Genomic DNA, 24156 nt, shown 5'->3' on the forward strand with positions numbered 1-24156 from the left:
TCAGCTAATGTGCCTCTTCGTTTTCACTATCAAACATTTTAGAATCTTTGCCAATGATAATAACATCCTTTACTAAGTTGCTTGACTCTGCTAAGCCCTTTTAGTATCTATAAAAACGGAGGGATGGGTACTATTACTGTTACTGCCATTAAAGAGAAACATCTCCTCAGGCTTGGGAACTTGTCCGAGGTCAGAGCCAAACTATAGACCCTGCCTGACTGCAAAGTGTATATGCTCCTAAGGGATGATGCCACATGGCTTCCTGCAAATGTGAGGTGACCAACAGTGAGAAAAGTGTATAGGGATTGGATCTCTTCTCACGTAGCTGAGTGAGTGAAGGTTTCCACAGAGTTCAGTGAAAAGTCTGTCATTGACAGTGAGGATGGCTCCTGTGTTTTGTGTGCGTGTTTTAAAAGGTCAGTTTGGTTTTGATGCTTGATTTTTTTTCCTATGAATATAACCATTCTCAAACTGGTAGCCTCTCCTAAAATTTGACGATGCAATATTCCTTTTTATTTTAAAACCTCACAGAATTGAAGGAACAGCCAGGCTGTTGAGAAGCAAACTGGCAGGATTCAGAAGTGTTCTGAAAAGGACTTTTTCAACTTGATATGTATATTAATGAATATATTAGTAGGTGTATCAGCATATGTATTAGCATTGGATTCATATATTTGTAGAAACCAGAAGCCAGAAAATTTAACCTCACCAATGGCTGGGTTCAGATTTGAGGCAGAAATCCCCATGGAAGGAAAGAGGCCACATTTGTCAGGACTGCCTCCACAGTGCTGTTAGCCACCCCCGCCCCCATCCCCAACCTGTTTTCGCTTTCCTCTCCTCTCCAGTCAGCTCGGACTTTGGCAAGCCGTCAAGAAGTGAGCAAGAGAGATGGACGTTCTGAGTATCTGACCCCTTACTGGCCGTTCAGCCAGGCAAGCTGTGAAACCAGTTAAAAAAAAGAAAAGTTGCCTTTCTTTTCCTCTCTCCCCTCTAGCGAACTGCCTCTTTCTCCTCCCCACCGCCACCGAAGGAAAACAATCGAAAGCATTAGTATTCCCATGAAAAGGGGCAGTCACACAGGGTGTGACTGCAGGCCGGCTCCAGGACGCTGCCAGGGGCCAGAAGGGACGAACTCCAATTGCTCCAGCTCCGAGCAGTCCCGGCGTGGTCAGATGGAGGAGACAGAGCCCTGATTCACCACCGCAGGACGTGCTCCTTACAGACCGGCCATCCTCCCAGCACTCCTTAGGGTCTCCTCTCCGACACCATGATACCTGGTGTGCAAGTCTACTTTTAGAAATGCATAGCTTACACGACGCATTTCCTTTCTGGTTGGCCTCTTGAGGACAACAGGGAGCTCTTACCTAACCTGAAGTGTCTCCTTGTTTTGTTTTCAGGAATTGGGGCGCTTGCCCAGGACACACTATGGTGCTTCAGCCAAGTGAAAGGCACAATCGAGATCGGAGCCACGGAAGGTAGGAGAAGCTTCCTCTCCTCTTTGCCTTTGCTTCCTTGGGGGTTTGTGCTGGTTCCAGATTTGAAAACATTCACCTTTGTGTCCACGAATGGAAGGCCCCACACGTCCCAGAATAGCATTCTAAGCTCGAAATAGATTTAATGATTCCTTTCTATCCTTTTATTCTTTTGAAGCTTATTTTATTCCCACCAATGAGGCAGCACTGAAATGAACTTTCAGTGAAATAGGTTTGCACAGAGAGAGGATAGACCTGGGCAAGTGGTGTTTCGGGATGGTCGGTCAGGTCTGGAGAAGTGTGACTGCAAACGTGGCTGGATGGTCAGATGCTAATTTCTTCCTTCCCTTCTCTGTTGAAGAGCCCTTGACTCTTTATGCATGAAGCATGCAGGGAGAGTGAGGAATTCAAGTCTAGTCATATAAACTGCGGTTCAGCTGAGTCCCAGTATTAGTACATAACTTCCTTTTCTGACTCAGTAGATTTTCCTATTCCAGACACTTTATTTGGGATAACGCCTTCATTTCCCTCCTCCTGAGGAACTTGTTTTTCATCCTTTTCACCTTCTTCCCTCTTAAGCCTAAGGTTGGAGGCCCCCGTGACTCTCACAAAAGATGTCTACATTTGAAAATAGCTGAACGATGGGGCGCCTGGGTGGCTCAGTCGGTTAAGCGTCCAACCCTTGGTTTTTGCTCAGGTCATGATCTCATGGTTTCGTCGGTTGGATCCTTGCGTTGGGTTCTCTGCTGGCAGTGTGGAGGTGGCTTGGAATTCTCTCTGTCCCTCTCTCGCTGCCCCTCTCCCAGTCTTGCTATCTCTGTCTCTCTCAAAATAAATAAATAAACTTAAAAAATTAAAAAAAAAAAGAAAATAGCTGAGTGATAGGCAATTAGAAGGAACCAGGATGGGACTGCTCGGTGTTTTAAGTCAAGTTTTAGCTGTTGTAGAGGAATGCAGTAAGGGTGCCTGAAACAGATTGCATTGCATTGGCAATATGTACAGATAACCAGGTGTGGTATAAGACAGGTCTAAAGCTAATATCAATGAATGAGGAAGTGAATAGTTGACAGGGTTGAACTTTAATATGGAACCTAACAGGCATAGATGCATGTGGAATTTTAGGTCATTCTACAGCATTTTAATTCTGAGTAAAAAATAATTTGAGCAAAAATTATTTTGAGGAATTTTGGGGAAGTATTTTATCTGCAATTTTGCTATAATTTATTTTTAGAAACCCAGTATAATGGTGGATACCTGCAAACCAAATGACTTACGTTTAAAGGGTGAGAGAAGACACAGTAAAATAAGTTAATAGCTAAATCTATAAAATTACACTATTGTATGTCATCTTCCATCTTTTAGAAGCACTATAAAATGGGGCTTTACAAACACTTCTCATAAAGCCTGTGGGAAACAGACAAAGCAGGCTTTATTTAGGCCCATTTTATGCTCATCTAACCCCAAATACTTTTGAGCATCTTCTATGTGGCAGCGTTGTCCTAGGCACTGGAGATGAAAAAGGGAAGGGGGGAGGGGGAGAAATGACTTACTCCCTAACCTCATGAATCTTAAGAAAACTGAAGCTCAAGTTAATCATTTGATTTAAATCTTGGCCATAATTCAAAATCATTTGTGCCTTTTAAACAAAAGAGACTTCCAGGTCCACCTAGAGTTACTGAGGTAGAGGTTTGAGGACCAGGAAGATACAGTGTGTTTTAATGAGCTCACCCAGATGATTCTAATGCAGTGGGCTGGGCTTTGGGGACCACCAGTCTGGCTGACTTCTTCCAGTTATCCATTATGCTCAGACTCTGGGCTTAAATATTGTGTTTGTGACTGGCTCCCCCCCGCTACTTCCCCCCCCCCCCAATTACAATGATCTGGATGGTACTCAAGCTATAGCTCTTACCAATCCATTACTCACTAGGTGGCCAGTGCTCTGCTAAGTGCTTAAGAGAAGTTAATAAAATAATGTCAGCACAGCATCTACCACAGTGCCTGACACTTTGAAAGTACTCAATATTTGTAAACTGTTGTAAGTATCATTATAGTTAGACCTTCAGTTTAATTCAATCCCCATGAAAACCTAATGAGAGGTAGGTATTTTTATTCCCACTTTACCTATAATGAGGATACTGAAGCTAAACAAACACACCAAAGACTAGGTTCTTTGCTAAAGGCACCAGACCGAATGAATGGGTGAATTAGGTTTGGAGCCAGCCTGGAGGACCGCAAAGCTGGAGCTCTTTAAACATTGCTTTGAAGTCAGAGATTCTTACTTAGTAGTTTGGAATGAGGCCCAGGAATCTGTATCTTTCATGCATGCACTGAGATGATCATCGGGGATGCAGGTGAACTGCAGATGCACTACCATGGGTGCTGCCCATAATAAATAAGCAGCTCCCTTAAATTAACTGTTCCCTGAGTCACAGACTCAGAATGACACTCACTACCATCTTTTGTCTGGAAACACCACTTCACAGTAGTGAATAAAGCAATACATGTTGTTTAAGAGGAGAGTCAGATTGGACACTAACATACTGCCACTGGCATCTAGGTTCCCTGGCCAGCATATCTTTGATGTCATTTAACTTACACTAATGGTGCCTCAATGACAGTTGAGTATTTGTTGAGTAAACTAATGAATGGCTCTCATTTGATAAAAATCAAAGTTCTTAAAAACCAGGCCCTTTTTTTCACAACTGGCCTGCTCTACCCAGGTTGGTTTTCTATACTGATCAAAGTCGTTAAAAATGATTCACCTTTCAACTTTCCCTTCTACTTTGCTACTTTGCTTATTTCTGCTAATGGTGTTTCCATTCCATTTCTTCCACTTTGCAGCTGGTGACCTTGACAAAGTCGCTTAATGTCTCTGTGCTTAAGTTTCTTTGTATGTCAAATGGAGATAATAATACAGATATCCGTTAGGATGACAGTGAGTGCTAAGTGAATAGAGTTATGTATCTATGTATATATCATATATATGATATATATATTGTTCATATAATTTTATGTATATAATGTAAATATAAATATATATATAATACAGTGTCTAGATTGTTCTAAGATGCTTGGATTGCATTATCTGCTCATATGGTATTATAAAAGCAGGGCTGAGGCTAGGTGAATTGGCAAAAATAAAGATAAATATTTTAATGCAATATTTTTTGAAAGCTAAAATTAATACAAAGAATTCATGGTGAACAAAATATCAGAATATTGCATAAAGACAGGATCAGTGTTATGGATTTATTTTTCCTTTACTTTATGTTCCATTATGGCTCAGCATGGCATTGTTATTGCTAATGCAATTAAATGTGTATCTTGAGTATCAGCTAATAAGCTAGGATTTTTCACATTCCAAAATTTTCAATAGGACAGTAGATAAGTAATACTGTGTGTCCAATAAGAAACATAGAGTAAGTGCTTATTGGATCCAAAGCACTGCCCTATAAAGTGAAAGGGTTATAAATATAAATAAAATAAGTTCTCAAGGAACATACCATTTAAAGGGAGACAGGAACTGGTACATAAGAATAAGGCATTACATCAGTAAAAAGAATCCAAGGAAAAGGGGGCTAGAGGCAAAGTGCTGTGACTCAAGTCTAAAGTGTTTTGAGTACAAAAGAGGTAGCAATCTCCTGTATCTGGGTTATAAAGACTTAATGGGAAGAAGTCATTTAAGACAGAACCTAAACAATTTTTTAAAAATACAACAGTTATTCTGTTACATTTCTGATTACTAAAATGTATGTTCTCAGTCTAGAGAATTTTAAATAGAACTTAAAAAAATCAGAAAATAAACTTCATTCATAATGTCACAATCCACAGATCGATACTGCTAAAGTTTGTGGTATGTTTTTCTAACCTCTTGACTGTGTATATTCATGAATTAATTCAGTCAACAAACAAGTACTATGTGCCAGAAACCGTTAAAATGGACTGGTGAGTTTATAATGAACAAAATCAACATTTTTTTAACCAAAATGCTCATAATGGAAATACTATTTTATTAATAGATATTTTCACTTAACAATATATAATGATCATCTTTCATATTATGAACAGTAGATATGCCCTAATTTATTTACCTCAATTTTCAAGGTTTACAACAACACAACTATGAACAGGCCTAATAGCTACTCTGCATTTATGCAGGAAAAGCTATGTGGTAGACTGATTAAGAGAGTATGTTTTATAATAAAATACCTGTTTCAAAATTTGGCCTCATTTCTTTTTTTTGTTAATTTTTTTTAATGTTTATTTTATTTTTGAGAGAGAGACAGAGCATAGCAGAGGAGCGGCAGAGAGAGAGAGGGAGACACAGAATCTGAAGCAGGTTCCAGGCTCTGAGCCATCAGCACAGAGCCCGATGTGGGGCTCAAACTCACGAACTGTGAGATCCTGACCTGAGCTGAAGTCGGACACTCAACTGACTGGGCCACCCAGGCGCCCCTGGCCTCATTTCTTGTTGGCAAAGAGCAAGTTGCCTCAAATTTTTTATTATTCCATTTCCTAGTATATAAAATCTACCTGAAGAACTGCTGTTAGAATATAATTAGATATATTAAACAGCACAGCACATAGAAAATGTTTGATAATTATGATTAGTTATTGTGATTATATCATTGGGATACATTCTCAAAATAGAATTCTTTGGTTAAGGTCTATGCAGGTATATTCTAAGTTTTTTTTTTTAAATGTAAAGTATCACAGCCATCTGGGTGGCTCAGTGGGTTAAGTGTCTGACTCTTGATTTCGGTTTCAGGTCATGATCTCATAGTTCATGAGATCGAGTCCCTCATTGGGCTCTGCACTGTCAGCATAGAGCCTGCTTGGGATTCTCTATCTCTTCTCTCTCTCTCTCTCTCTCTCTCAAAATAAATAGATAAATAAACATCTTTAAAAAATGTAAAGTATCACTGTCCCTTTCATGAAACTAATGACTTACATATCTACTAACAATATACAACAGTGCCCATTTCCCCAACTTTCCAATTTAAAGCATTTGAAAAGTAGATTTATTTATTTATTTATTTAATATGAAATTTATTGCCAAATTGGTTTCCATACAATACCCAGTGCTCATCCCAACAGATGCCCTCCTCAATGCCCATCATCCACTTTCCCCTCCCTCCCACCCCCCATCAACCCTCAGTTTATTCTCAGTTTTTAAGAGTCTCCTATGGTTTGCCTCCATCCCTCTCTAACTTTTTTTTCCCCTTTCCCTCTTCCATGGTCTTCTGTTAAGTTTCTCAGGATCCACAGAAGAGTGAAAACATACGGTATCTTTCTCTGTATGACTTATTTCACTTAGCATAACACTCTCTAGTTCCATCCATGTTGCTACAAAAGGCCATATTTCATTATTTCTCATTGCCAAGTAGTATTCCATTGTATATATAAACCACATCTTCTTTATCCATTCGTCAGTGGATGGACATTTAGGCTCTTTCCGTAATATAGCTATTGTTGAAAGTGCTGCTATAAACATTGGAGTACAAGTGCCCCTATGCATCAGCACTCCTGTATCCCTTGGGTAAATTCCTAGCAGTGCTATTGCTGGGTCATAGGGTAGATCTACTTTTAATCTTTTGAGGAACCTCCACACTGTTTTCCAGAGTGGCTGCACCACTTTGCATTCCCACCAACAGTGCAGGAGGGTTCCCGTTTCTCCACATCCTCGCCAGCATGTATAGTCTCCTGATTTGTTCATTTTAGCCACTCTGGCTGGTGTGAGGTGGTATCTGAGTGTGGTTTTGATTTGTATTTCCCTGATGAGGAGTGACGTTGGGCATCTTTTCATGTGTCTGTTGGCCATCTGGATGTCTTCTTTAGAGAAGTATCTATTCATGTCTTTTGCCCATTTCTTCACTGGATTATTTGTTTTTCGGGTGTGGAGTTTGGTGAGTTCTTTATAGATTTTGGATACTAGCCTTTTGTCTGATATGTCATTTGCAATTATCTTTTCCCATTCCGTTGGTTGCCTTTTAGTTCTGTTGATTGTTTCCATTGCAGTGCAGAAGCTTTTTATCTTGATGAGTTTCCAATAGTTCATTTTTGCTTTTAATTCCCTTGTCTTTGGAGATGTGTCAAGTAAGAATTTGCTGCAGCTGAGGTCAGAGAGGTTTTTGCCTGCTTTCTCCTCTAGAGTTTTGATGGTTTCCTGTCTCGCATTCAGGTCCTTCATCCATTTTGAGTTTATTTTTGTGAACGGTGTAAGACAGTGGTCTAGTTGCATTCTTCTGCATGTTGCTGTCCAGTTCTCCCAGCACCATTTGTTAAAGAGACTGTCTTTATTCCATTGGATATTCTTTCCTGCTTTGTCAAAGATGAGTTGGCCATACTTTTGTGGGTCCAATTCTGAAGTCTCTATTCTATTCCATTGGTTTATGTGTCTGTTTTTGTGCCAATACCATGCTGTCTTGATGATGACAGCTTTGTAGTAGAGGCTAAAGTCTGGGATTGTGATGCCCCCACTTTGGTCTTCTTCTTCAGTATTACTTTGGCTATTGGGGATCTTTTGTGGTTTCATACAAATTTTACAATTGTTTGTTCTTGCTTCGAGAAGAATGCTGGTGCAATTTTGATTGAGATTGCATTGAATGTGTAGATTGCTTTGGGTGGTATTGACATTTTAACAATATTTATTCTTCCAATCCAAGAGCACAGAATGTTTTTCCATTTCTTTATATCTTCTTCAATTTCCTTCATAAGCTTTCTATAGTTTTCAGCATACGGATCTTTTACATCTTTGGTTAGGTTTATTCCTAGGTATTTTATGCTTCTTTGTGCAATTGTGAATGGGATCAGTTTCTTTATTTGTCTTTCTGTTGCTTCATTATTAGTGTATAAGAATGCAACTGATTTCTGTACATTGATTTTGTATCCTGCGACTTTGCTGAATTCATGTATCAGTTCTAGCAGACTTTTGGTGGAGTCTATCGGGTTTTCCATGTATAATATCATGTCATCTGCAAAAAGTGAAAGCTTGACTTCATCTTTGCCAATTTTGATGTCTTTGATTTCCTTTTGTTGTCTTATTGCTGATGCTAGAACTTCCAACACTATGTTAAACAACAGCAGTGAGAGTGAACATCCTTGTCGTGTTCCTGATCTCAGGGGGAAAGTTCTCAGTTTTTCCCCATTGAGCATGATATTAGCTGTGGGCTTTTCATAAATGGCTTTTATGATGTTTAAGTATGTTCCTTCTATCCTGACTTTCTCGAGGGTTTTTATTAAGAAAGGATGCTGAATTTTGCCAAATGCTTTTTCCTGCATCGATTGACAGGATCGTATGGTTCTTATCTTTTCATTTATTAATGTGATGTATCACACTGATTGATTTGCAAATATTGAACCAGCCCTGCATCCCAGGAATGAATCCCACTTGATCATGGTGAATAATTCTTTTTTTATGCTGTTGAATTTGATTTGCTAATATCTTGTTGAGAATTTTTGCATCCATATTCATCAGGGATATTGGCACTCTTTATGGTTCTCTTTTTTTGCTGGGTCTCTGTCTGGTTTGGGAATTAACATAATGTTGGCTTCATAGAATGAGTCTGGAAGTTTTCCTTCACTTTCTATTTTTTGGAGCAGTTTGAGAAGGATAGGTATTATCTCTGCTTTACATGTCTTGTAGAATTCCCCAGGGAAGCCATCTGGTCCTGGACTCTTATTTGTTGGGAGATTTTTGATAACCAATTCAATTTCTTTGCTGGTTATGGACCTGTTCAAATTTTCTATTTCTTCCTGTTTGAGTTTTGGAATTGTGTGGGTGCTTGGGAATTTGTCCATTTCATCCAGGTTGTCCAGTTTGTTGGCATATAATTTTTCACAGTATTCCCTGATAATTGCTTGTATTTCTGAGGGATTGGTTGTAATAATTCCATTTTATTCATGATTTTATCTATTTGGGTCATCTCCCTTTTCATTTTGAGAAGCCTGGCTAGAGGTTTATCAATTTTGTTTATTTTTTCAAAAAACCAACTCTTGGTTTCATTGATCTGCTCTACAGATTTTTAGATTCTGTATTGTTTATTTCTGCTCTGATCTTTATTATTTCTCTTCTTCTGCTGGTTTGGGGTGTCTTTGCTATGCTGCTTCTATTTCCTGTAGGTGTGCTGTTAGATTTTGTGTTTGGGATTTTTCTTGTTTCTTGAGATAGGCCTGGATTGCAATGTATTTTCCTCTCAGGCCTGCTTTCACTGCATCCCAAAGCATTTGGATTGTTGTATTTTCATTTTCATTTGTTTCCATATATTTTTAAATTTCTTCTCTAATTGCCTGGTTGACCCATTCATTCTTTAGTAGGGTGTTCTCTAACCTCCATCCTTTTGGAGGTTTTCCAGACTATTTCCTGTGGTTGATTTCAAGCTTCATAGCATTGTGGTCTGAAAGTGTGCATGGTATGATCTCAACTCTTTTATACTTATTAAGGGCTGTTTTGTGACCCAGCATGTGATCTATCTTGGAGAAGGTTCCATGTGCACTCGAGAAGAAATTATGTTCTGTTGCTTTGGGATGCAGAGTTCTAAATATATCCGTCAAGTCCATCTGATCCAATGTATCATTCAGGGCCCTTGTTTCTTTATTGATCTGTGTCTAGATGATCTGTCCATTGTTGTAAGTGGGGTATTAAAGTCCCCTGCAATTGCCACATTCTTATCAATAAGATTGCTTATGTTTGTGATTGTTTTATATATTTGGGGGCTCCCGTATTTGGCACATAGACATTTGTAATTGTTAGCTCTTCCTGATGGATAGACCCTGTAATTATTATATAATGCCCTTCTTCATCTCTTGTTACAGCCTTTAATTTAAAGTCTAGTTTTTCTGATATAAGTATGGCTACTCCAGCTTTCTTTTGACTTCTAGTAGCATGATAGATAGTTCTCCATCCCCTTACTTTCAATCTGAAGGTGTCCTCAGGTCTAAAATGAGTCTTTTGTAGACAGCAAATAGATGGGTCTTGTTTTTTTATCCATTCTGATACCCTATGTCTTTTGGTTGGAGCATTTAGTTCATTTACATTCAGTGTTGTTATTGAAAGATACAGGTTTAGAGTCATGTGATGTCTGTAGGTTTCATGCTTGTAGTGATGTCTCTGGTACTTTGTGGTCCTTGCAACATTTCACTCACAGAATCCCCCTTAGGATCTCTTGTAGGGCTGGTTTAGTGATGATGAATTCCTTCAGTTTTTGTTTGTTTGGGAAGACCTTTATCTCTCCTTCTATTCTGAATGACAGACTTGCTGGGTAAAGGATTCTTGGTTGTATATTTTTTCTGTTCATCACATTGAAGATTTCCTGTCATTCCTTTCTGGCCTGCCAAGTTTCAATAGATAGGTCTGCCACTACTCTTATAGGTCTACCTTTGTAAGTTAGAGCCTGTTTATCCCTCGCTGCTTTCAGAATTTTCTCTTTATCCTTGTATTTTGCCAGTTTCACTATGATAATGTCGTGCAGGAGATCGATTCAAGTTACTTCTGAAGGGAGTTCTCTGTGCCTCTTGGGTTTCAATGCTTGTTTCCTTCCCCAGATCAGGGAAGTTCTCAGCTATGATTTGTTCAAGTACACCTTCAGCCCCTTACTCTCTCTCTTCTTTTTCTGAAATTCCTATGATACGGATATTGTTCCATTTGATTGCATCACTTAGTTCTCTAATTCTCCCCTCATACTCCTGGATTTTTTTATCTCTCTTTTTCTCACCTTCTTCTTTTTCCATAATTTTATCTTCTAATTCACCTATTTTCTCCTCTGCCTCTTCAACCCATGCTATGGCCACCTCCATTTTATTTTGCACCTTATTTATAGCATTTTTAAATTCCTCATGACTATTGCTTAGTCCCTTTATCTCTGTAGCAATAGATTCTCTGATGTGCTGTATGCTTTTTTCAAGCCCAGCAATTAATTTTATGACTATTATTCTAAATTCTTGTTCTGTTATATTACTTAAATCATTTTTGACCAATTCATTAGCTGTCGCTACTTCCTGGAGTTTCTTTTGAGGAGAATTCTTCCATTTTGTCATTTTGGGTAGTCCTTACGGTAGCTCCAAACTGCAGGGCACTTCCCCTGTGCTTCCCCGTAGTAACTTGTGTTGGTGGGCGGGGCCGCAGTCACACCTGATGTCTGCCCCCAGCCCACCACTGGGGCCACAGTCAGACTGGTGTGTACCTTATCTTCCCCTCTCCCAGGGCAGGACTCACTGTGGAGTGGTGTGGCCCCTGTCTGGGCTACTTGCACACTGCCAGGCTTGTGGTGCTGCTTCGATGGGATATGGCACATTAGGCAGGGTGGATCTGGATCTACAAGGTGCACAGGGGTGGGAGGGGAAGGCTTATCTTGCTTTGCAGTGGGTGGTCCCCTGTGGGAGGGGCCCTGCAGCACTGGGAGGGAGGCAGACCATCAGAGGGATGGATCCACAGAAGCACAGCGTTGGGTGTTTGTGCAGTTGCAAACATATTCGGTGATGGGAACTGATTCCCTTTGGAATTTTGCCTGGGGTGTGGGAGAGGGAGACGACGCTTCCCAGCGCCTTTGTTCCCCTGGCCGGCCAGTTGAGCTGTCTTCTGGGGCTCAACAGCTCTCCCTCCCTGTGTCCTCTTGCCTTCCCCGCTCTCCAAGAGCAGAGCTGTTGACTTTTAACATTCTAGATGTTAAGTCCGCTGGCTGTCAGAACTCAGGCAGTCTGGCCCCTCTGCTTTTCAAGCCAGACTTTGGGGGCTCTGCCTTGCCCAGCAGGCTACCCCTCCACCGCTCTGGCTCCCTCCCGCCAGTCTGTTTAGTGCGCACCACTTCTCTGCCCTTCCTACCCTCTTCCGTGGGCCTCTTGTCTATGCTTGGCTCCAGAGAGTCCATTCTGCTAGTCTTCTGGCATTTTTCTGGGTTATTTAGGCAGATGTGGGTGGAATCTAAGTGATCAGCAGGAGGAGGTGAGCCCAGTGTCCTCTTATGCGGCCATCTTCCTTATTTGTTTTTATCCTTTTTTCGAAAAGTGGATTTACAGTATAAATTTAATCGATAATTCTTTTTCTTCTTTTTAAAACTGAGATATAATTGACCTGTGGTATTTGTAAGTTTAAGGTGTATAAACTTTTGATTTGATACATTTATATAATTGACACTTCCTTTACTACTCAAGTGCTCAGAGGATTTCAGGAAGCAGAAATTATGAGACATGAAGAGAAAGGAAGTTGAAATGGTGAGAACGGCATGTGCAAGGTCCTGAAGTTTGTATCCTCAGAGGAAGGACTCCATTTTGCTGGCACATAGAGTACCTGCAGAATCAAGGTGAAAGACTAAACTGGAAGGGTAATTGGGGCCCCAGTTGTGAGGTGCTTGAAAGTGAATGACAGTGAATGATACTCTACGCCCTGTGCCATGTGAGGCCTAATTGATATTGCTGGGGCCTAAAAAGTTATTGCTGTGCCACACAGACCTAAGTCATGTCTTGTCAGCTCATTTTGACAATGGCGATGAAACTGACTTACTGGTAAAATGGGAATCTCACTCAAATTCATTCATTTAAATATTCAGTAGGTATTTACCATACTGTTTTTATGTGCCAGGCAAATAAGACATATGATATACAAGTTAAAAAAAAAGATTTTATAATGAGAGACTTGGCCAATAGTAAAAGGGTAAAACTAGAAGATAATCTGAGGGGTTTTTTTATGTTTATTTATTTATTTTTGAGAGAGAGTGAGAGAAAAAGTGAGCAAGGGAGGGGCAGAGAGGGAGAGGGAGATACAGAATCCCAAGCAGGCTCCATGCTGTCAGCACAGACTCTGATGCAGGGCTCAAACCTATGAACCATGAGATCATGACCCAAGCCGAAAGCAAGAGTTGGATGCTCAACCGACTGAGATACCCAGGTGCTCCAAGATTGTCTGAGGTTTTGATGAACACTAAGAAAGATGTAAACAGGGTGACATGAGAGAGTTCTTGGAGGAAGTCATTTCAGTGTGGGGTACCAGGAGAGGCATCTCTGAGAAGGGGGCACATGAGCCAAGGCCTGAAGGAAGGGAATATGCCAGTGTTCAAAGAACCATGCCTTGCTCATTGTAGGAAGTAATAAAACAAGGACTTACATGCACCCAGTGCCATCTACAAGGTGATGTTTTTGAAACACAACAGAGAGCTCAGTGTGGCAGTAGCTGGGTGAGAGAAAGGTGTCCTCTTGTGCTACGTAGAAGAGAGGTAGGACACAGCCAGATTAGGCAGGACCTTTTAAGTCACCTCACAGAGTCTGGATTTTATTTTGAGAAGATTGAGTTTCCTTGCCCTTGCAGGAGTTTAAAGATTATTATATTTATACCATTTTAATAAATTCTTATTGGAATTCTGATAAGAGATAATGTGGCTTCATTACAGAAGAGAAGGTACAGATGATGAGAAGAGATTCCAAGCATATTTTGGAGATCATGGACTGGATTTTAGGGGAGGGATAGCATAAGGAATCCTCCCTGGGAGTAAGATGCCTCCCAGGTTTGGGCCTTGAGTGATTGGGTGCTTTGTGGGCACCAGATGCTGAGCCTGGGAACCCTGTAAAGGAAACATGTCTGAGGTGTGGAGAAGTACAGATATTCTCTCTACACCCTCTGAAGTTCAATAACTGAGTCTGTACAATAAACTGACAATGGGCGAATTAGCAGGAGAAAGGGTATACAAATTTATTAATTTTTAATATTACATCCACAGAGGCATCACAGGCAAAAAAAAGTGAATACTCAAAAAAGCATTGAGATTTGAGAGTTTATATATCATCTTAATAGGGGAAAGGAAGGAGGGAGGGAAGCCTCTTAGGTACAACATGACTTTTAGGAAGGATGAATGGACTCTTAGAACAACCAATGGGAGGTGTGATAGTCTGTGACCAAGTTCATCTGGGGGTGCTGTCTCCTCATCTTTCTTGTGATGAGTCAATCTTCCCTGGTTCACAAAACTCCTGGGGAGAAAAATCTGTGACAGTTGAGTTCCTTTTAGAGGCTCTGTCTTTAGGCAAATTAGGGGAATTCTGTGAAAGCTGCTCTCTACATTTGCTATTCTCTAAGTGCCTTTAGCTCAAAATAGTCAATATATGAAAGCAGCGTGTCTTGCAGTGGCGTGTCCGAACTCCATCAGGGAGAAAAATTATGAGCTTCATTTTGCACATACTTTTTTAAAGTTTATTTTATTTTGAGAGACAGAGGGAAGGGGCATGAGCAGGGGAAGGGCAGAGAGAGAGAGAGAAAGAGGAGAGAGAGAAGCCCAAGCAGGCTCTGTGCTGTCGACTCAAAGCCCACAGTGGGGCTCGATCTCACACACCAAGAGATCATGACCTGAGCCGAAAGCAAGAGGCAGATGCTTAACCGACTGAACCACCCAGGTGCCTCTTGTTTTACACATATTAAATGTGAAATGTTTATAAGACGCTCAGGTATAGATGCCAAGAAGGAGGTTGTATATATGAGTGTGGCTCTTCAGAGCGAGAATGCGAGATGGAGGCAGAAATTGGAATTAGGCAGGTGTCAGTGCGTAGGAGGTATTTGAAACCACTGAGCTGGGTGACATCCCATGTCATGAACCCGTTTTGACATGCACTCAACAAACAACTTGTTAGTGGCTTAAACCTTCTACTAGTTTGCTGTGGTTAGGATGACTGCTAATCACTGCTCACCTAGTTTAGTCCTTAGAAGACACTTACACATCGAAAGGTTCACTGTGTGTAATTCTTGAATTTGACTTGTGCAGCATGCACATTTCATATGATTTCATCCCATGATGTTCTACACTGGGTCATCATAGGAGCGATTTACCTGGAAATTGCCCATCCTGGATATGAGACACTTGCTTCGGATTTGGTGTGTGATTCCATACATGGGAAGAGATGAGAATTATCAGATGTGATTTCTGTTTTCTCCCCCCAGCTGTTGCATGTGGCCATCTTCTTTCTGATGCTCCAATTCTAGGGTATTTTATTTGTTCCTCGTTCCACAGTTTTTCAGTATCTGTCAATGTAGGTCATTTTATCTTATTGAGAGGAAATAACTATGATAGTTATTGTGATATGCGCCACAGCCATGACCTTCTTTCCTTCCCCTTCCTCTGAAAAGATGACTCATGTAGAGGAATGGATGAGGCGTTTCATTGATTCAGTTTTCTAACGAGAGAAAAATACCAATTTGGCTGCCGATGTGAGGTGCATTCCATACATCCTAGACTAAAAGCTGATGATTGTGAATGGTTTCCTCATAAAGGGGAGTCCTCTACCTAGCACATTTGCAAGAAAAATGTCTGATCTTTGCACTGATGTGTGAGAAATGCAGGGACTTGGGGAATCGTGTTTCAGGTTCCCTCTGGTGATTATGAATTTTTGCTGTCATCAATCAGTCATTCTGATTGGGTTGTCTCAAAACGGTGCAAAGACTATGACCCTCTCATTTTATTGAAAGAAGTCACTGACAGACAAATACCCTTTCTGAGCTGTCTGTGCAACATAAATGGCACAGGGAGATTGTACTGTTACCCCACAGATCTTAGCCTAAGAGATATAGAATGGAGCCTTGCTTGCTTTGTCTGCTTCCAAATACTGGGTGTAGTGGTAGCTGTGGCAAGAACTCTAGTTTCAGGAGGAAGAACTCTTGGTTTGGACAGAAGTTTTCTTGATCAACAAGGCCAAGACACCAACATAAGATTATTCATCAGGCACAAATCTGAAGCTGGGTTCAGCTACCTAATTGGTGACCTTAGGTCACTGAATGATTTTCAAACCTTATTGTGCATGTAAAACACCTGGGAGAGTGTTAAAATGCATATTCCTAGGTCCTGCACCTACAGATTCTGATGCAGAGTACGTGGGATGGAGTCAAAGAGCTGGCAAATTTCACAGGCATTCCATATCATTCTAACATGGGTTGATCCAAGAGACACCCTGAGAAATTCTGTTCCTTCTTTTTTTACATCAGAAGGGAGACAGAGACATGAGTGTATTTTGAGTGTTTTTAAAGGAAACCAGAATGCCAATAAATACAAGGTTACTGTGCTGCCCAGTTCTGCCCCAGGCACTGAGGGGAGTGAAAACCTCTCCTCTTAGGTGTCAAAAGGAAGCTCAGATCTCCTCTCTGCGTCTGTCGTCTGTCCGTAGTCAACAAAGGGATTTCCTAAGCAACTTTACTTTGTGCGGGGCCCCAATCTGCTAGAAGCAAAATTGGTCTGATTATGAACAAGTTACCACAAGATGAAAGCATTTTTCTCAGCTGTGATGGAGGATGTCTTGATGCAGAGGGCTGCAGGCTTGGAACTCTGGAGGCAGCCTGGTGAGGAGCGGACTCCCAGGAAGCTTGCAAGGCTCTGTGGGGGAGGGGAAGCAAGTTCTCTGCATAGGACCCAAGTAAAACATCCTGTTCTCTTTGTAAGCATTAGGTAATTAAACATGTTACAGGCCAAGAAAGAGAGAAGGCTTTGCGGCTGATCGTTTTACCCATGGCCAAATGCCAATCACTTGAAATGTGTTTACAAAGCAAATATTTATGGAGCACCTACTATGTGCCATGCCCTGGGCTGAGGAAGGCACTGTTGCTCCCCCCCTTCCCCCCCCCCCCCCACCTTAAGCAGTTTACACTCTCCTGAGGGATATCAACAAGTGGTTGTCAATTACAATATAATGTGAGTGTGGAAAGTGCTAGAAAAAGAGTTAAGCCACACAACCCAACCCACAGTGATATAGAGGAAAGAGCAGGATGGCTCCCTAGAGTAACTGGAAGCCAATCTGAGAGACCTAAAGAAGGAATAGGAATTAGGCTTTTTAAGGGATACAGACCCTAGTTTACATAGGGCTCATCTCTTCCTTTGGATACATTACTCATCTTTTCTGGGCTATCTTGAGATGATGTTGAGGCTTTGTTCATTAGATCTGTGAAAATACTATATACCAAGCCTGGTCATGGTCGAGTAATAATAAAGAGAATTCTATTTAATCAGACTTCACTAAGCCAGATTTTATAATAATAACCTTCACTGTATAATCTCATTTCAACTTTGCCACAACCATAAGATACCAGGCAACTTGCCCTCAAGTGGAGGTAATTGAGACTCAGAATGTTTAACCATTTTTCCCATTTATGCCCCTGTCTGACCTCAGTTTGTGTTCGGGAGCTCCTGGGAAGGAGGTTGGCACTAAGAAGAGGCTCAGAGAAAATTTATTGAATGAATATAACCTTCAGTAAGTAATAAATGTCAACAAATGAAAAAAAATCAGTATTACCATTAACACAACAATAATGAACACTTTCAAGAGAATAAAAGAGCTCATTCAAAACAATCCACTACAAATATACATAGCACTTCTCTGCTTTGAACATGTATGGGTCATTTATTTCTTATAACCCTCAGAGGGCATAACTAGAGTAGGTCTTATAACCCCACATTACAGAGATAAAAGAGATAGTGTAGATATTACAGATAGTAGATAGGCTATTTCTCATAGAGATGAGGAGATTAAGGAAAACAGAGATAAATTTTAAATTGCTCAAGGTCTCACAGAAACCAGAAAGCGAACTTTTGAATCATATACAGGCAATTTTTCTACTTCTCATCTTCTACTACACAGTATGGATTGATGGCTGTGCGTAGGGAGAACTCTGCTCTGGAAGCACTGACTCTGAATTTAAAACATGGTTGACTGTCTTGAAAATGCAGGGCACTGGTTACAAGGCACTACCATGGAAATCCATCACTCAGGATGCTTCCAGCTGCACCAGAAAATTCGTCTCAAAATATCTGGAATAGGAGAAGAATTATTTTCCCTTCCTCAGTTCCTCTGACACCCACAAATAGATGTTTGCCTACTGTGTGCCAGGCATTCCAGGCACTGGAGATTGAGTAGAAGAGGAGGTAAACAGTAGATAAAGACACAGAATATAAAGTACAGTGTTGTAAATGCAATAGAGGAAAATAAAACAATAAGGGTGCCAGAGTGTGGGTATTCCCTTTTAAATAGGAGGGTCAAGACTTAGTGCACAAAATAACATTTGACCAATGATATGAAGAAGGCAAGAGACCAAGTCAAGTGGATATCTGGGGTGGAGAGTTTCAGAGGGAACCGGTGCAAATGTCCTGAGGCAAGAGAACTCTCTGGTGAGTTCAAGGACCAGAGTGAGCAAAGGAGATGGAAGCAGAGATAACGGCAGGTGGACACAAGTGGGGGCCTTACCACTGTAAAGCCCTGCCCTTCTACCTAAATGAGGCAGAGCCACCACACTCTTTCTAGCAGCAGGTCAGTATTAGATGGTTAGGGGCCAAGGTCAGAAGCAAAGAGCCCCCTTTAGCAGTTATTGCAGTAATCCACTTCTTCACACGAGTCCTGAGCCAGGGTACCCCCTGAGCTGATTAGTTTCCTGACTGAAGTACAGCAGGGGGGGACTCACATTTTCTCCATTTTCCTGCCTTGCTATCCTTGGAATGTCAGTTTTGTCCCCAAACAATTGATGTCATTCTGGGGGTCACGCTCAGACATGACAGTATCTAAGGAAAGGTTATTGGGTTTAAAAAAAAAAGCCAGCAAAGAAACTGCCCCCAAACTGTCCCTAGAAAATTTCTCTAGATGTCACCTTGACCTCAGTATGAGTCACATGCCCGCTTCTAAACCAACACGGACACGCAGAATGGGATCAGCCTAAGTGGCTTCACAAATTAGGCTTGCATCTGAGTGTGGTTCAGGATTGCCATCTGAGCGGGATACTGCTGTGGAATCTGGGCTCCACAGCCGGGAATGTGGTCCAGTTCCAGGCAGTTCAAACACAGTGGCTGCTATGGGAACACTGGGCAGCATCAGCTTGACCAATTCTCTTGCTGCCCCTGGGCAAAGAGTGGAGGTTCACTGGCTTTTTCTTGGTGGAACATTGAGCTCAGGCAAACCCAAATGCCAAGCTTCCCTACATTGCCTGGAAGCCGAGGTCTGGGATGTGTGAGGTTACTAGCCTTTTGTTTTCTTTTTATGTTACTAATTAAGCAGGCTCAGCCTCATTCTGCCTAGTGTCTACGTTATTTGTTAATGGAATTTAAAAGCTCTGAATAAATAATTAAGCACATGGACACTGCGGTCTGGTTCCTGGTCTTATGCTCAAGGTTTCAAATAAGTGTTATGCCTTTTCTTTAGCATGCTTATTTTTAATTAATTATGTAGAGCTTTTGTTTGTTTTGTTTTGTTTTTGAAGAGTATAGCTACCTTTGTAATACTATGTTTAGGGGTAAGAAAATTGAATTTCACTCACCTGTTTATTCAGTAAATACATATTGGGCACTAGGTGTTGGAAACAAAGCATCACTCAAAATAGCCCATGTCTCCAGTGTTAGGAAGCTCGCACTCTAGCGGGTAAGATGGACAATTTAAAAAAGCAAACTTCTTAGGGGTGCCTGGGTGGCTCAGTCGATTACTGACTGACTGACTCTGACTTCGGCTCAGGTCATGATCTCACAGCTGGTGAGTTCAAGCCCCGTGTCAGGCTCTGCGCTGACAGGTTGGATGGAGCCTGGAGCCTGCTTCAAATTCTGTGTCTCCTTCTCTCTCTGCCCCTCCCCCGCTTGTGCTCTCTCTCTGTCTCTCAAAAATGAATAAATGTAAAAAAAAAAAAATCAAAAAAAAAAAGCAAACTTACGAAGATGTAAGATAATTTCAGAAGGTGACATGGGCTATAAAGGATATAGAATGCAGAGGTGGGGATGCTCCATTAAACAGTTGTTCTGTGAAGGCTTTTCTGAAGAGGCAGAATTTGAGTGAAGACCCAAATGACGTGCTGAAGCCAGGTTCAAAAGACTTATTGGAATATTGTTTAGAGACAGTGCAGTAAGTAAAGAACAGTAAGTGCAAAGGCCCTGAGGCACAAGCAATATTGGCATGCCCAAAGGGTAGCCCAGGATGACTGGGGCAGTGAGTGGGTGAAGGATGCGGTTGCAGCGGGGAGCAGAGGCAGGTTCAGGTGAGTTCCTGCACTCCTTGGTAAGCAATTTGAATTTTCCTCTGGGTACTGTGGGAGTCCATTAGAAGATCTTATGCACGGGGGACCCTGATGTTTTAAGTAGCAATAGTAAAATGAAGACCTGGTAATTTGACATTCAACACAAGCCTAGAGCCATTTCACCTCAAGGGAGAACTTCAGTAACACCACCTTCCATAGGGTCATATCATGAAAATTATGCCTCACCTTTAAACTCAGACCTTTTTATTGTTGGTTTTGTTATTTCTTCCTACCTAGGGGTCTTTATACCTCACCTCTCAGAGCAGAAAACTGCCTGTGGTTTGGAGCTCACTGTGTGCTAATGTCTTTGCTCAGAACCATAATAGGAACTTGTAAAATTTCAGTTTTAGTGTCTAGAAATCGATTTGCAAAGTACTGTTGAGATCACTTACATTTGGGAGCTCATAGAACTGAAAGTGCCCTTTCACTCTGTAGCTTGGGCAGTGTGGGGTCTTTCTTAAAAAAAAAAAAAATTCTTACTGTTTACTATGCATGGCATTTCCATCATTCTGTCAGCTGTTTTTTAAGAATCATTACTACCTATTGTTCTAGGAATGATTCTTCTGATTACAGTATAAAACAACCTTTCCCCAAATGATGGCACAAGGCCTGTCTCAGTGTGTTCTTCTTCCTCTACACCATTCGCCAAACATCCCAGGCAATTTCAATGCCAGCAGGTCTGTACAAATGATATTCAAGCAGTAGTGACTTCCAAATATTGATATTATTAAGTGCCTATTTTCTGAGGAAAACTCGTAGTCATTTTCCACAACTCACCGTTCACACATGCTTTAGAATTTACATTCTTGCCTCTTTTACTCTGTGATTCATGTAAAGTGTAGCTTCTCATCAGTTGTACCTGAGAGCAAGTGTGTTTTGATACATAATTTATAGCCTATAGATAAGCTGTCTCTTAAAACAGGGTTACTTAATAGCAATGTAAACACATTCCCGAAACTAAAACTAAAAAAATAATTCGTAAACTTTATCCAACCCCCTCCCCAAAACCAACAAAAAAACACCCCAGGTATTATTTTTTAAGTGCTTGCATTTCTTTTCACAGAAAATGACACTCTTCATGTCCCTAATAGAAACTGAAGGGCATCAGGAAGAAAAGAACTTACCATAGTTAGAAGTATGAACATAGCATATGATGGATAGATTTGTTGAATCCCTATGTTGTACACTAATAGAACATTATGAGTCAACTATACTAAAAAAAAAAAAAAATCCAAACAATATATACTCTGAACAGACCAGGTTTGAGTCCCAGGGTCACCACTTCCTGTGTTGCTTTGAATAGGTTGCATAACTTTAGTTGTTTAACTTTACTTTCCTCCCCTGTAAAATGGGGAAGACAATAACTTCTCCTTCATAGGTTGTTGTGAGAATTAAATCAAATAATCCATGTAAAGAACAGATCTGGACAGAGAGTAAATGCTAAGTAAATGTTAGCTATTACGCATACGAAAGCAGAGATCATGAGAAAAATGTAAAATTCTGTCATCCCACCCACCAGAAAATTATTTATTTTTAATGTTTAATGTCTGATAAATTTGATAAACTTGTTTCAAGATGTGTTTCAAACAGCTGGCAGGCCCACGTGTTTACTGAAAGGATTACTTTCCTGGCTGCAAACAAAAACAAGCCTCCTCTCTGGAAAGAACAATAAACATCTATAGAAGATTCTAGGCTCAGGTTCTGTCAACATAATGGCAAAGCAGTTGAAAAAGAATCATAGGTAGTTAATTGCCCCTACATCATTCACAAACATGAGCAATTAATTAATGCTCATTACTCCTTTTTAAAAATTTTTTAAAAAATTTATTTACCTTTGAGAGAGAGGGAGAGACAGAGTGTGAGCCAGGGAGGGGCAGAGAGAAAGAGAGAGAGAGAGAGAGAAACAGAGAGAGAGAGAGAGAGAGAGAGAGAGAGAGAGAGAGAATCCAAAGCAGGCTCCAGGCTCTGAGCTGTCGGCACAGAGCCTGATGCAGGGCTTGAACTTGCAAACTGCGAGACCATGACCTGAGCCGAAGTCAGATGCTTAACTGACTGAGCCACCCAGGTGTCCCACTGCTTGTCACTCCTAATCAAAGTATTTGTCCACATGCTCCAAATGAGCGAGTAGGTAACTATGTGATTTAAACGTGTATATTCATAACGTAGTGGAGTTTGAAAGGAAGCTGGGAGATCATTTCCCATTTGTCCACTTTACAGATATTGGAAATGGGCTGTGGAAAGGAAGAGCGACACAACCAAAGCCACAACTGTCCTCTGCCACGTAACTACTTCGTGTCCCCACGGCTAGGTTCCTGTGTGACATTATAGGGTTAGAGTAGCTCTCAGATAGTTCTTGCAGGTAAAAAAAATACCATGAACCTGTGCTCCCTGACCTCCGGCCACCAAATGGCTGTTAGACAGATTTTTCGGACTCCACTTTCTCAGCCATTTGTTTCTTTCCCCTGCTGTGCTCCTTGCTCTTTGCCTACAGAGAGGTGCACAGAGATGGCAGAAAGGGAGGCAGCGGCCCCTCCAGGGGCCTCTGTGGGACCTTCTGGTCAGTCCTCAGCAGCTGTTTCCCAATGCTCAGTATTTGACTCCAGACTTCATCTGGCCCCATCTGAAACCTTTCCCATAAATGACTGACATGTCCTGAGTTCTCATGGGCAGGTGGCTTGAAAGTGGGGGGCGGGGGGGAATCATAAGTGGAAATGGCTTTCCAGAATTCCAAAGAAAGGCATTAGAACAGGGCCATATCTATCTTGTTTGCCTAACACAGTGCCTGGCACTTACCAAAAATTTGCTAAATGTAATCTTGAATAAAAATTTCAGTGCGCGCTGAGCATGTGCGATATTCCAGGCATTAGGCTCATGGTATGCCAGGTACTTCCAAAGACTTCACTTCTTAAGAGAGGCAACATGACCCAGTGGTGAAGAATGCAGGCCCTGGGAAATGCTAGCATTTCCAGGTTTGCATCCCAGCTATGTAACTCTGAGTATGGCATTTGATCTCCCTGTGCCTCGGTATCGTCATTTGTAACATTATCATTGAAGATACTTCTAGGGCTTTTGTGAGGATTAGATTAGCTAATATATGTATGTGATTCTGTGTGTGTGTGTGTGTGTGTGTGTAAAGTTTTTTGCAACATAACATGGATATAGTCGGAATTCAGTAAATGCTTACTCTCATTATTAGTATTAGGACTTAATTTAATCATTATATCAACTTTGTAAAGGAGATGTTCTAATACACAAGTTTTGGCTACATAACTTGAAATTCAAAGAGCTTAAATGATTCAGTGATTTCTTCAAAGGCGTTGTTAGTAACTGGAAGACGTATGACTTAAACATAGAAGGTAAACGCTCAAATAAATCAATAATGGTTGTATGTGGTGGTTCAGAGTGGGCCCTGGAGACAGGAAGTTGGCTATGAATCTTGGCTCTGTCATTAACAGATATGTGCCCTTGAACAGATTATTCTGAGCCTTGACGTCCTAGGAATGATAGAATCTATATTATAGGGAGGTTGCAAGACTTAAATGAGATATGCTTGTTATAGTTAGCTCAAGGACCTGTATTCACTAGGAGCCCATAAACGTTCTTTCATTTTTGTGTTACTCATGGCAATGGCTGTAGTTAACTCCAGTTACTTTCTCTAAAAGCCCACCTAACTACCTTAGA

At 41.0% G+C, this 24156-nt stretch overlaps 1 protein-coding gene across 2 annotated transcripts in view; it reads left to right on the forward strand.

Moving 5' to 3' along the window:
* The first annotated feature begins 1082 nt into the window (after nt 1-1082).
* PPP2R2B (protein phosphatase 2 regulatory subunit Bbeta) overlaps nt 1083-24156 on the forward strand; it is a 462912-nt gene continuing 439838 nt past the window's right edge. The window contains exons 1-2 of one of the 2 annotated variants that reach the window (XM_086701139.1): nt 1083-1277; nt 1398-1475. In XM_086701139.1, the coding sequence (XP_086557265.1) occupies nt 1268-1277; nt 1398-1475 (88 nt within the window). In that variant the 5' untranslated portion in view covers nt 1083-1267. The remainder of the gene's footprint in view (nt 1278-1397; nt 1476-24156) is intronic. The other variant, XM_086701128.1, reaches the window with a different exon arrangement.

Source organism: Puma concolor, chromosome A1 (assembly GCF_028749965.1).
Source record: "Puma concolor isolate L17-30 chromosome A1, mPumCon1.1.hap2, whole genome shotgun sequence".
NCBI classification, from domain to species: Eukaryota; Metazoa; Chordata; class Mammalia; order Carnivora; family Felidae; genus Puma; species Puma concolor.